Genomic DNA, 14,626 nt, shown 5'->3' with positions numbered 1-14,626 from the left:
ACAGATGAACTCTTTGGAAGCAAAGGTGTAATACAGAAAGAAAAAAACTTTTAAAGAGGCCATGTGATTCTTATTTTTTAAAAAGTAGCTTTTTGATGAGTGGCCATTAAGTGAAGATCTAGTTAAATTTCACCATACTAAAATGTTTGAAGCCTGGAAACTTTTAAAAATAATCATTAGAGATTATGTAACATCAAACAGAGACAGGTGCACACACACAGCCAATTCACGGATGGAACACTCACTGATTTTGTGTGATCCGGTCGTGGGGCGATGACAGGAGGGGCAGCCTCTTCGTCATCATCGTCTTCCTCTGCTACTAGTGCGGATGTCTCTGAGCCCTTTGCATTCAACTGCATTTGTCACATGAGCAAAGTCAGGAAGGCAAGTGAAATGAAGGTAAAAACAGTAAATTAAAATATGACTATTTTTTAAACATACTTGAGGAAACTGATTTAACAGCTCATTTCAGACCGATAAAGCCTCACTGGTTCTGATCTAATTATTTTTAAAAGTAAAGATAATCTTATACAAAAGCTATGGCAAAGTTAGTTTATGAAATAAATGCAAGTGGTAAATATAAAATATTCTCCAGAGAGGACTATACCCTTTTAACAAGCATACATATGCAATGCCCTAAAAGTAAATCGGAATTTATCTGTTACTAAATGACCTAAAACAAGGATCATCTGGGGCTTCTCAAAGTTAGAGGGTCGTTTTGGGGTCATTTAAAATTGCCAGCTTCACCAGAAAAGGTGTTGGTTAGTGACGCAAAAGGGGAAAGAATGAATCTTCGTGAAGAGCTGATTACATGCCAGGTGTACGCTAGGGAGAGCTTTCCTGTCTGCTCATTTAGCCCTCATACAGCTCTAGGAGGCTGTTTCCTCCTGAGGAACTGAAAATGAATAAAATATGATTCTTTCCAGGAGGTAAGTGGGCATCTAAGATAACCTAGGTAAGGTTTCAGCCAACTCTGAAGACTGTGACAATTTCCAATTGGCCAGTGTTGTTTCTGTAGTCTATATTCAATAGAAAGGTACCAGAAGGAGGATGGGGGAGGAAGAAAGAGGAGAATGCTCTCAAGTGCTTTGTATTCATGTTTGTATGTGAAATATAACCGAAAGGAGCTAACTGCTCTAAAGGTCATTATAAATTTTAGTTACTTTAAGTATTTTATTTATTTAATATGGCTTCTTCAACTAATCTAGAGGCTAGCTAAAAACATCTGTTAAATAGTTATTTATTTCTGATGGCTACAATTCACTTTAAAGAGGGAAATAAAAACCGAGATTTGTTTTGGGTAACCTAAATTAAAACAAGAGCTACAAGAACGAACATATTAACTTACTGCTGGTGTTCCAGATGGGAAGCCATCTTTCTCTGAATATGAAACAGAAAACAATACGAAGTTAATTCAAGAAATAAAACAACTTCTATATAATAAAAGAGAAAAAAAAAAATCAAGCAGACCAAGTAAACTGTTCGTAGACTGATTTTAAGTTGGATTAAGTCTTGAGAAAAATGACAATATCAGCATTCATTCAAGAAGAATTTATACAAGATCAAGGGCTACGAATCTCGAATTGTAATGGAACTCTGTATATTTACCAAAAATCACTCAATCGTGCATTTAAAATGGGTGAATTGTATGGCACGTAAATTATACGTCAATAAAAATTTAAAAATTATTAAAATTATTTTAAAAACCATACCTGCCAATCTGTATTTATTAAAACAAAACAGAAGTTTATTCACAAAGACACATTCCTCAGAAAACTGCCTATCAAGGAATGTAAAGCATTCAGAAAATGGCAACTATGCAAAATAAAATTCTTCACATAAATCTTGATCAAGAAAAAAAGCAAATCTTTGAAGACGGTTAATAGAGATTAAATGCTAAAATACTTATTCTGGAGTTTTCAAGAACAAGTTTTGTTGTTTTTTTTTTTTTTTTCTTTTTAAAATACCCAGAGACTTTAATGTATATAAAGGATGAAGGAAAAAAAAAAAAAAAACCCCACTACCGTCAAGTTAATTCTGACTCACAGCAATACTACAGGACAGAGCAGAGCTGCCCAATACGGTTTCTAAGACTGTAAATCTCTACGGAAGCAGACTGTCACACCTTTCTCCCACAGTGTGGCTGGTGGGTTCGAACCGCCGATCTTTTCGGTTAGCAGCTGAGTACTTAAGCACAGTGCCACCAGGGCTCCTACTGGATGAAAGGAATCTACTATTTCCCAGACAAACGTTGATTAAAAACAAAACAACTTTATTAATTTCTTGCGACTTACTAGTTGACACAGAGATTTCAGAGACAAGTCTGACCTTCTCCTAAGGATGTACTAGACTAACCAAAGGGTTGGCAGTTTAAATCCACCCAGCGGTTCTACCACGGAAGAAAGGCCTGGTGATCTACGTCTATTAAGACTACAGCTAAGAAAACCTTGTGGAGCGGTTCTACTCTGTAACATACAGGGTTGCCATGGGTCAAAAGTGTCTTGATAGCAATGGGTTTAGTTTTGGTTTTGGCAATGCATAGGCTTATCCGGGTCCTGATCAGAACAAGTAAACCGTTTTTTGATATTCTAACTCTGACGTATATATCCTTTTAGGTTCTAATGCTTATTTCACGCATTTATAGATTTGATGAGTCTCAATTCTTGACTGGACTTAAACATTTTCTATTTTAAAGTCTGTGCATTTATGTAGTAAAACCACCTTCCTCCTGTCTAACAAAGCATTTCTCCTACAAATCAGTATTCTTTCCTCCTATTGCTAGAAGTCATTCAAAAGCAACAAGGAAATCGGGGTGGGGAGGAGCCAAAACATTCAAGAACTCCATTTTTTTTTTTTTTTTTGCAAAACCAGGAGGCTAATACAATCCCCCGATTCCAACGTATCCACAAGAGCTGCCCCAGTCAGTTTACGAAAGGCATAGTGCGTGCAGGGGAAAAAACAAAGACAAAGAAGCACAGCCTAACTTTCTGTCTTTCGAGAAACCATCTTTTTATGGAGAAGCGCCTCACAACTCCAGGATCCTATTGTACTCAGCCTTTCACTGATGTCTTACCAGGAGGAGTAAAGCTCAGGTACTTCTGCTTCACCGTGTTGGAGTCATAGAACTTTAGCACATCCAGCACAGCCTGAGGGTTCTTCTTCTGCTCTAGTTTGGTGATGTTGGAAGTCTGCAGTAACCGAGCCCACTGTTCTGGCATGCCCTGAGGAGATATTCAGAAACTAGTTGTTGTCTTTGTTTTTTAATTGCTCTAATAAAATCAATTTCCAGAAATAAATGACAAAATACATAAGGAAAGTCAATCTGACAGAATTGTAGGTTTGACTAAATTCTAAAAGGTCTAGTTTTCTAAAAAGTCTTTTTTCTGAAACCTATTTTGCATGATTATAATTAACAGACTCAGCTTCCCTAGGAAAAGAGATACATCCAACCACAAACATTTTCATAAGAAATAAAAAAAAAAAAACAGGAAGAATTCAGTCAATGTACAAACAGGAAAGATAGCTTCCAACTCAGTACTGAAGAGGAAGGCCTCAGTACTCGCAGATGAGACCTGACAGGCAACTTACAGTGAATTCTCCAGTAACAGCATCGAAGCCGACGTGGATAGTGTGCTCAAAATCTGAGGGAGGAGAAATTTCTGGCCTTTCCTTCTCTTTCTTCTTACTTCCTAAAGGGTATATTAAAAAGAATTAGCCCATTTAAATGAGGTTAAACTAGGCATAACAATACTCATAATCATGTTTATATTTTTCCTAAAACAGATTTGGAACAAAGTTGTTCCAGGAAACAGATTTGAACTACAAACAATGGCTGATGGGAAACAAAGTTGGACTACATAGGGAGAGGAAGGAGTTCTAACCCATCCTTCCATGAAGCCAGAGAGGAGGCCGAGGGACCAGACAGCGTCCTGATAAGAGGCACACAGGTTGATAGGCACCAGCCCTGAACACAGGGCACAGGGCAGAAGATATTCCTTACAAAAGCAAGACCCCCAGATACTAAGCAATTTGGAAAACAGTATATCAGAACCAATTTCCATCCAACTATTTTCATCCAGAGAGTAAAGGTTTATTACTGTTGTTGTTGTTGGGTGCTGTTGAGCCAGTTCCAACTCATAGCAACCTTATGCACAACGAACGAAAAGCTGCCAGATCCTGCACCATCCTCACAATTGTTGCTATGTTTGAGCCCTTGTTGCAGCCACTGTGTTAATCCATCTCTCTGAAGGTCTTCCTCTTTTTCACTGACCCTCCACTTTACCAAGCATGGTGTCCTTCTCCAGGGACTGGTCTCTCCTGACAACACATCCAAGGAGCCCTAGTGGTGCAGTGGTCAAGTGCTCAGCTGTTAACCAAAAGGTCAGTGGTTCAAACCCACCAGCTGCTCAGTGGGAGAAAGGTGTGGCAGCCTGCTTCCGTAAAGATTACAGCCTTGGAAACCCTATGAGACAGTTCTACTCTGTCCTATACGGTTGCTGTGAGTATCAGAATTGACTCAATCACAACAGGTTACATTACTGTGACTATGTAAATAACATAGCCTGTAAAAAACCAAACCAAACCTGTTTATAATATACACAGTATTATTACTTACGTAGTCATAGTAATGTAACCCATTACCGTCCAGTCGATTCCAAGTCATAGCCAGCCTACAGGACAGAGCAGAACTGCCCCATAGGATTTCCAAGGAGCGGCCAGTGGAATCGAATTGCCAACCTTTTGGTTAGCAGCCATAGCTCTTAAACACATAGTTTATAACGACCACGTTTCCTTTCTAGTATAATCCTCAACACTTCCCTTCTTTTGGAGTTAATAAATGTGTTAAAAGATTTCCCAGTTTTTTTTGTGTTCCCATTGCCAATTATTTTTGCAAGGTTTCTGCCACATACCTATAATGACACTCTCTGTAAATCCAAACACATCGCTTCCCTGGTGGCTCCAAAGCCAAAAGATCTCCCAGGCATAATGTCCAGAGAGCTTCCATCCTACCCTTTCCAGCAGAGAAGCGCAGAAAAGCCTGGGAAACACCCAGTAGTCGCCTGACAGCTGACCCAGAGTAGAACGAGGCCACAGTACACGAGCAGTTGGCCCTAACTCAGAAAGGTGAGGCTGATGCAGTGTGGGCTGAGACACCTGAGCAGTTAGACTTGGGATAGTGTGGCTAGGTGAGTACTGCTCAGGTGAGTGTTCCTGTGAATCTGGGAAGAAGCAATGAGGTGTGTGCAGCATCAGTTAGACTTGGGACAGTGTGGCTAGGTGAGTACTGCTCAGGTGAGTGTTCCTGTGAATCTGGGAAGAAGCAACGAGGTGAGTGCAGCATAGGTAAAGACACACAGTGACTTGGCACAGCTGTCGTTTCCAAGGTGGGACTCTGAGTCTGGTGCACTGCAGCCAGCATTCCTGGGAGATGAGTCCTGCTGCACGTCTGTGTCGCCTGGAGCTCCTGAGTGGGGGGCCTAGTATCAGAATTGTGTGGATGGCCTTCACAGGGAGGGAGATGTGTGATGAGCAAACAGAAACATGTGGCAACTCCGACAGGGGGACAGATGCTGAAGGGACAGGCCTGGTGTCTCTCGGAGAAAATCCGATACCAGAGTAACGTGGTAAATGCCTCCAATATTGGGAGGGAAGGTGACCATGACCAGGGCTACAAGCCACAGGGTTCAATGCTGTAATGGCTAGGCCAGTTCCTTCACTTAGGGAAACTAGAGGCAAAACAGTAACGGATGGAGCCAAGCAGGGACACCAATATGGAAGCAACAATAAGTGTACCTAGATGGAAGGCTGGATTAGAAACAGAATTGTAACCTTCAGTAATATAGAAGAATAGTAACAACAACAATAAAGAGGAAGAAGAACAATCTATAGAGAAGGGGAAGAATTTAATCTCTGGATTTATCAAAGTTAAAAACAAAAACCAAAAACTTAATGTCCCAAAGACAAAAGACAACTACAAAGCAATGAAGAGACAAGAAAGGATGGCTCATGCAAATGATCAAAATAAGGGGATAGAACTGTCTCTGGGGAAGAACAGATAATGGAATTACATGACAAAGACTTTAAAGCACTGGTGTTTAGTATGCTCAAAGAGATAAAGGAAAACAGAAAAAGATCTAAAGGAAATCAGGAAGACAATATAAGAACAAAACAAGAATTTGAATAAAGGATAGGAAAAAAAAAAATAGAAATACTGGAGCTTAATAGTAAAATAACAGAAATGAACAACTCCCTGGAAGGACTCAGCCCCAAAACCAAAACCACTGCTGTTGAGTCGATTCCAACTCATAACGACCCCATAGGACACAGCAGAACTGTCCCATAGGGTTTCCAAGGCTGTAATCTTTACAGAAGCAGACTGCGACTGGTAGGTTCAAAATGAACTTTTTTGGTTAGCAGCTAAGTGCTTAACCACTGTGCCACCAGGGCTCATCTTCTTGATTCACCCACCTTATTTTAACTGACAGTTCTTAACCAAATATATGTATACGTTTATATTGAAAATGTTCATTACACTCCTCAGAACTTCTTCTCATTTCCAGTGTTGCCATTTAGAAGGCCAATGCCATTTTGATTCCCATTTTGAATTACTGTTGAAAATCTGCTGACCTTATATGTGTGGGTCTATTTCTGGCTAGGAGCCCTGGTGGCGCTGTGGTTAAAACCAGCTGACCAGCTGCTCTGGGGGAGAAGGATGTGGTAGTCTGCTTCCGTACAGATTTACAGCCTTGGCTTTGGGGTTTTTTTTTTTTCCCCCTCCCTTTTCTGGTTGCTCTATTCTGTTCCAATGATCTCTTTGTCTATCTTTATGTAAATATCAAGCTATATTATTACTGTAGCTTTATAATAAGTACTGAAACTATGTAGTGTAAGTTCTCTTTTTCTGTTTATAAAGTTGTTGGGCTAGTCTAGGTCCTTTGTATTTCTACACGAATTGTAGAATGAGCTTGTCAATTTCTTCAAAAAAGCCTGCTGGGATTTTGGTTGGAACTGCATTGAATCTATAGATCAACTTATGGAGAACTGATTGACATCTTAACAATATTGAGTCTTCTGATCGATGAAAGCACTGTCTCTCTCCATCCATTTAGGTCTTCTTTCTCTCAGCAGTGTTTTATAGTTATCCATGTACAGAGCTTTCATTGCTTTTGTCAGATTTCTGCCTAAGTACTTCATAATTTTTGATGCTATTGCAAATCATAGCTCTTAAAACCAGTTGTCAATTATTTGTTGCTGGTATATAGAAATACAGTTGATTCTTGTATATTGACAGCATATCCTAAAATCTTACTATACTTATTAGTTCCAGTGGCATTTTTGTAGATTTCAAAGGAATTTCCATAAAGAAAATCATGGTGGTGGATAAAACTTTTTACTTCTTCCTTTCTCACCTGGATTCCTTTTATTTCTTTTTATTGCCTTATTGCACTGGCTAGGACCACCAATACGTGTTGAATAAAAGTGGTAAGAAGGGAAACCACAGTGTTTTCCTGTTTTAGGAAAAGCAGTCATCCTTTCACCATTAAGCCTGATGCTAGGTGTAAGCTTTTCAAAATGACCTTTACCAGGCTATGGACATTCCCTTATATTCCACGTTTGCTGAACACTTTGTAAGAAGTGTATGTTGGATTTTGTCCAGTGTTTTTTCAACATCTATTAAAATAAACACACTGTTCAGTTTGTTAATATGGTGAATTACATTAACTCCAAATGTTAAGCCAACCTTGCATTCCTGAAATGAAATCCTCTTGGTCACAATGTATCACCATTTATATATATTGTTAGATTCTAACAGTTATGAGGAAGATAAGATCAAAGACTACAGCCTTCAGTATGGATTATACCTCAACATAAAGAAAACAAAAATCCTCACAACTGGACCAATAAGCAACATCATGATAAAAGGGGAAAAGACTGAAGTTGTCAAGGATTCCATTTTACTTGGACCCACAATCAACACCCACAGAAGCAGCAGCCAAGAAATCAAACAATGTATTGCATTGGGCAAACCTGCTGCAAAAGACCCCTTTAAAGTGTTAAAAAGAAGGACTAAAGTGTGCCTGACCTGAGCCAAAGTATTTTCAGTCACCTCATATGCATGTGAAAGCTGGACCATGAATAAGAAAGACCTAAGAAGAATTGATGCCTTTGAGTTATGGAGAATGAACAAGCCTGTCTTGGAAGAAGTACAGCTAGAGTGCTCCTTGGAAGTGAGGATGGCAAGGCTTCATCTCCCGTACTTTGGACATGTGATCAGGAGAATGCCATCATGCTTGGTAAGGTACAGGGTCCAAGAAAAAAAGTAAGACCCTTGATGAGATGGACTGACACAGTGGTTGCAACAATGGGCTCAAACATAGCAACAAGGTTGTTATGAGTCGGAACTGACTTGATGGCAACTAACAACAACCGCAACAAGATTTTGTACTTTATGCAAATATCTGTAGTTTTCTTGAATTGTTTTTGGTTCTGGTATCGGGGGAAAAAAAAAAAAAAACTCGTTGCCATTGAGTTGATTCCGACTCACAGCAACCCTATAGGACAGAGAACTGCCCCATATGGTTTCCAAAGAGTGGCTGGTGGATTTGAACTATCGACCTTTTGGCTAGCAGCCAAGCTCTTAACCACTGCGTCACCAGGGCTCCATCTAGGTAACACTGGTCTCAAAAAAACAAGTCGGGAAGTATTTATTCCTATTAAATATTCTGGAAGAGTTTGTGTAGAATCGGTGGTATCTCTTCCTTAAATATTTGGTAGAATTAACCACTCGAGCCATCTGGGTCTCATGTTTTCTTTGTGGGAATAATTTTAACTACAAACTAAATTTTCCTAAGAGATATTGGGTTTTTGGGTTACCTGTTTCTTCTTGAGTGTGTTTGGAAATTTGTGTCTTTCAAGAAATGTTTTTGTTTTATCTAAGTTGTTGAACTTTTTGGTATACATTGGTTCATAATATTATCTTACCCTTTTAAGATCATAAAATCTGTTGGGATGCTATCTCTCTCATTCTCAATATTGGTAATCTGTATCTTTTACTTTCATCAGTCTAGCTAGAGGTATATCTTTGATTTTCTCTATTGTTCTTTTTTTTTCTACTTCATTGATTTCCATTTTGATTTTTATTATGTCCTTTCTTCCTTTGGATTTCATTTGCTCTTCTCATTAAACCAGCTCAGCTCAAGTCACTGATTTGAGATCTTTCTTTTTCTAATATGGGTACTTAATACTATAACAGTTTCCCCAATTACTGCTTCAGCAACATCCTACAGGAGTCTTAGTGGTGCAATGGTTGCTCGGCTGCTAACTGGAAGGTCAGCAGTTCAAACCCACCAGAGGCTCCACGGGAGAAAAGATCTGGCAATCTGCTCCTGTAAAGATTAGAGTTAAGAAGCCCTATAAGACAGTTCTACTCTGTTCCATAGGATCGCTATGAGCTGGAATTGACTTGATGGCACAGAATAACACACAAATATTGATGTATTGTGTTTTCATTTGGTTTAATATACTTTCTATATACGCTTTTGATTTATTTAGAAGTGTTATATTTAGCTTCCAAATATTTCCAAAGATCTGTTACTGGTTTCTAATTTAATAATGACGTTGTGATCACAGAATACCCTTCGTATGATCTAAATCCCTACAAACTTTTGTCGAGACTTTTAAAAATAATTTATTGTTGCTGTTGTTGAGAATATACACAACGAAACATACACCAATTCAAGTTTTCTATATGCAAAATTCAGGACAACGATTACATTTTTTGAGTTGTGCAGCCATTCTCACCCTCCTTTTCTAAGTTGTTCTTCCTCCATTAACATAGACTCACTGCCCCCCAAGGTTCCTGACTAACCTTTGGAGCTGCTGTTGTCAATTTACCCCATAGAGGTAAATCTTAAAGAGCATAATGCAGGCATTCTTTAGTAGTTAAGCTCAACTACTGTTTGGCTTTAAAAAGACTTCAGGGGATATCTTTGGTTTAAGGCTTAAAGATTATCTTAGGGCAACAGTTTCAGGGTTCATCCAGCCTGGGCTCCATGATAATTTGAAATTCTGTTCTGCATATTAGCCCTTTTGATCAGCATTCTCCTACCGAATCTTTGCTCAAAATGTTCAGTAATGGTAGCCAGGCACCATCCAGTTCTTCCAGTCTCTGGCAAAGGAGGCAGTTGTTCACAGAGGCAATTAGCCACACATCTCATTTCCTCCTCCTATTCCTGACTCTCCCTCTTCCTCTGTTGCTCCAGGCAAATAGCAGCCAATTGTTGTGCCACGGATGGCCATTTGCAAGCTTTTAAGACCCCTGGAACTACCAATCTAGAAAGTAGAACAGAAGCACTAAACGTGTTATTAGGCCAATTAACTGGCATGTCCCATGAAACCATTACATTAAACTTCTAAACCAAAATCCCATGAGGTATCTGGCTGTACATAAGAAGCCTCAGCAGCTTCTCTTTCTCTCTCTTTTGGTCATTATTGTAAGTATATCTATCACACAATTTTTGCCAATCTAACTTTTACAGGTGTATAACTTACTGACAGCAATTAATTCATTGGCTGTACAACCCTACCCTAAAGAGACTTTAACAGGCCCCGAATATAATCTTGGTAAAAGTTCCACGTGCACTTAGAAAGAACGCGTGTTCTGTTATTGTTGAGTGGAATGTTCTATAAATGTCAATTAGGTCAAGTTGGGTTGATAGTTTTGTTCCAATATTCTATAAACGTACCAATTTTCTGTATACTTGTTCTAACAATTGTTGAGAAGGGTACTGAAATCTCCAGCTATAATTGGACTTATCTGTTTCTCCTTGAAGCTCTATCTGTTCTTGCTTATACGTTTTTGAAGCTCTGTTATTAGGTGCATAAATGTTTAGGGCTGTTCTATCATCTTGATAAACTGACACCTTCAACATTACGAAATAAAGTCCCTGGGTGTGGCAATTAGCACTTAACTACTAACCCAAAGACTGGCAGATCAAACCCACCCAGAAGAAAGGCTTGGTGATCTGCTTCTGAAAGGTCAGTCTTGAAAACATTATGGAGCATAGTTCTACTCTGCAAGACACAGGGTCATCATGAGTCAGAAGAAACTCGACAGCAATTAGTCTGGTTTGGTATCGTTATGAAATGACTGTTTTCCCTCGTGAAACTTTTTTTTTTTTGGCTGTAAAATCTACTTTATCTGATATAACGAAGCCAGTCCAAGTTTCTTTTCATTGTTAGCATATCTTTTTCTATTCCTTTTACCTATATGTCTTCATAATTTTCAAGTTGATTTCTCTTAGGCACTACAGTGAGTCCGTTTTATCAATATGACAATCTCTATCTTTTACCTGAGGTATTTAAACCACTTACATCTGATGCTATCATTGATGTGGTCGGGTTTATATCTGTCTCATTATTTGTTTTCTAATTGTCTCACTCTATTCTTTGCTTCCTCTTCCCTCTTTCTTTGCCTTGTTTTTTGGTGAACTAAGTTTTTTTTTTTTTTTAATTTTTTAAATAATTCTCTGTTATCTTCTTTGTTAGTTTATGCCGTAACTCTTTATCATAAAATTCACCTGTTTAAAGTATACAATTCAATGGGTTTCAGTGCACTGACAAAGCTCTACAATCATCATAATCTAATTTTAGAACACTCTCCTCATCTTGTACCTACCAGCAATCATTTCCCATGACTCCCTTTCCCCCAGCCTTATGCAACCACTAATCTACTTCTTCTATCTCTATAAAACCCACTGCCATCTAGTCGATTCCGACTCTAGCTACCCTATCAGACAGAGTAGAAACTGCCCCATGGGGTTTCCACAGAGCGCCTGGTGGATTCAAACTGCCTACCTCTTGGTTAGCAGCTGTAGCTCTTAACCACTGCGCCACCAGGGTTTCCCGTATGTCTATATATTTGCTTATTCTGGCCGTTTCATATAAATGGGATCATACATTATATGGTCTTTTATGACTGGCTTCTTCCACTTGGCTTAATGTTTTTGCAGTTCATTCATGCTGTACGCAGCATGTGACCATTAAGTTTGTGTGTCAATTTGGCTGGGCCATGATTCTCAGTGGTTTGGCAGTTGTATAATGATGTAATCATCTCCATGATAAGATAAAATATGTGAACACCTCCATGATAGGATCTGCTGTGAGTAGCCAATCAGCTGAAAGGGAGTTTCCTTGGGGCTGTGGCCTGCATCCAAAATAGGTGAATTTTCTGGCAAGGCTCAGGCTTTTGCTCTCTCTGGATCCGGCAGCTGACTCCCGTTCATCTAATCTCCAGTTTTTGGGACTTGAGCTAGCAGCTTGCCTGCTGATCTTGGGATGTGTCAGCCTCCGCAACCTGTGAGCCAGAGGTCTATTGTCTGACCTGCCGATCTTGGGTTCATCAGCCCCTGCAGTTACACAAGTCAGGAGAAGCCTCCAGCCTGACGCACAGACTTGGGACTTCCCAGTCTCTACAATCACATTGAGTCATTTCCTTGATATAAATCTCTCTCTCTCTCTCTACATACAGGTGGGCTTCACTGGTTTTGCTTCTCTAGGGAACCCAGCCTAGGACACAGTATGTGCTTCATTCCTTAAAAATTCAATTGACTAAGGAGATTTAGATGAGAAAAAAATTACAATTTTCATCACTTTTCATTCCTTTGTGTAGATCCACATTTCCATCTACCATTTTCCTTCTGCCTGAAAGACTTGGTTTGCCATTTTTTATACTGAAAGTCCGCTGGTGATATATTCTTTCAGCTTTTACATGTCTAAGAAAGTCTTCTTCATTTTTGAAAGATATTCTCGGTGGATACAGAATTCTAGGTTGACAGACTTTCTTCTTTCAGTACTTTAAAAATGTCGCTCCTTGTCTTCTGACTTGCATTGCTGCCGACATAAAGTCTGCTGTCATTCTTGTCTTTGTTCTTGTATATGTAAATGTGTCTTTTCTCACTGGTTTTAAGCCCTTTGATTACTACATGCCTTGGTATAGTCTTCATGTTTCCTTACTCAGGGTTTTCATTAAATTTGGAAAATTTCTGAGCATTACACATACATTAGGTCATGACATGCACAATCATTACATGTACATTGATTAGTCCGCTTGAAACTGCCCACAGCTCACTGATGGTCTGTTCATCTTTGTTTCAGTCTTTTTTCTGTTTCACTTTGGACGGTTTCTATTAGTATGTCTTCAAATCCACTAATCCTTTTTTCTGTAATGATTAATCTACTTAAGTCCTGTCTGGTGTATTTTTCATCTCTTAAATTTTGATTTGTTCTTTTTTCTTATCTTCCATTGTTTTTTCTGAACATGCTGAATCTTTCCTCTGGGCTTTTCAGTGTATGGAATATAGTTATTATAGATGATTTAATGCCCACGACTACTACTTTTATCATCGATGTCATCCCTGGACAGATTTCAGTTGCATGATTTTTCTCATTATAGGTCTTTGGATGCCTAGTAAATTTTGACTGGATGTCAGAACTGAAAATTTTTACCTGTTAGGTGCTGGATATTTTTGTATTCCTATAAATATTTTTGAGCTTTGTTTTGGGACACAGGTGATATTCAGCTACTTATATAGGAGAGAAACAACTTAGAAATAGTGTGATCCTTTTAGGTTTTGTTAGGCATGACTGGAGCAGCATTTCATCTACAGCTAATCCTGCCGCACTACTGAGGCAAGACTGACACCTAATGTTTTCTGCTCTGGATGATGGGAATAGGAAACATTTTGGGCCTTATGCCAGCTCTGAGAATCATTCCTTCTTATTCTTTTCAGCAGTCCTTTCTCCATTTCTGGGTAATTTCCTCATATGCAACTGCTACTGAAGACTCAGGGGGAGCCTCTGTAGATTTCTGTTCAGCTCTGTCCTCTCTGGTACTGTGCCTTACAAACTCTAGCTGCCTTGGCTCTCCTACATTCCCAGACCTCTCTCTCAGCTCACGGAGTCCACTGAGTTCCACCTCCCTGTGCTGGAAACTCCTTCTAGGTAGTAAACTGGATTAATTGTAGGGCTAATCTCATTTGTTTCCCAACTCTCGCAGATCACTTTCTCCCACTGCTTGAGGTCCACTGTCTTGAAAACTGTTCTTTTACATATTTTCCCCCAGTTTTCTAGAATTTTTAGGTGGAAAGGTAATTTCAGTCCTTGTTACTACACTGTGGATAAAAGTGTAGCAGGTTTTACTGTCTTACTCGTGATGTTCTGAAATTTTAAGGCTATGTCATTTGATGCGGTTGCCATTCATTGTGTGAGTACTCAGTGGGTCCCTTCAATCTAGAAATCACATCCTTCAGGTGTGGAAAATTTTTTTTCTAGTATTTCTTTGATAACTTCCTTTCCTGTATTTTTCTTTATTCACTATTAGTTAGACCAGCCCATTATGGACTGATCCTCTGTTATCTTTTCTCTCATATTTTCCATTTTTGTTTACCTCTCTGGGAGAATTTCCTTATCTTCCCATTTTCCTATTGATATATTTTGCTCTAGTAATCTTAAATGCTGACTCTGCGAAAACTAAAATTGATCGTTCTCTGATTCTTCTTTCTGAGAACTCCTTTCTTGTTTCACGAATGTAATTTATCTTCTCTCTTTGAAGATTATATAGAATATG

The 14,626-nt window shown here is 39.0% G+C and overlaps 1 protein-coding gene across 1 annotated transcript in view; it reads right to left on the bottom strand.

Annotated features, from left to right (window-relative positions):
• Positions 1–14,626, bottom strand: part of PAK2 (p21 (RAC1) activated kinase 2) — an 84,833-nt gene that overhangs the window by 18,525 nt on the left and 51,682 nt on the right. Inside the window, exons 3-6 of the mRNA XM_003412939.4 lie at positions 3,589–3,689; positions 3,074–3,221; positions 1,349–1,380; positions 246–353 (exon numbers count right to left, since the gene is read on the bottom strand). Coding sequence (XP_003412987.1) covers positions 246–353; positions 1,349–1,380; positions 3,074–3,221; positions 3,589–3,689 — 389 coding nt within the window. The remainder of the gene's footprint in view (positions 1–245; positions 354–1,348; positions 1,381–3,073; positions 3,222–3,588; positions 3,690–14,626) is intronic.

Source organism: Loxodonta africana, chromosome 1 (assembly GCF_030014295.1).
Source record: "Loxodonta africana isolate mLoxAfr1 chromosome 1, mLoxAfr1.hap2, whole genome shotgun sequence".
Taxonomy (NCBI): Eukaryota; Metazoa; Chordata; class Mammalia; order Proboscidea; family Elephantidae; genus Loxodonta; species Loxodonta africana.
The sequence above is the reverse complement of the archived record's forward strand: the minus strand, read 5'-3'. Positions and strand labels throughout refer to the sequence as shown.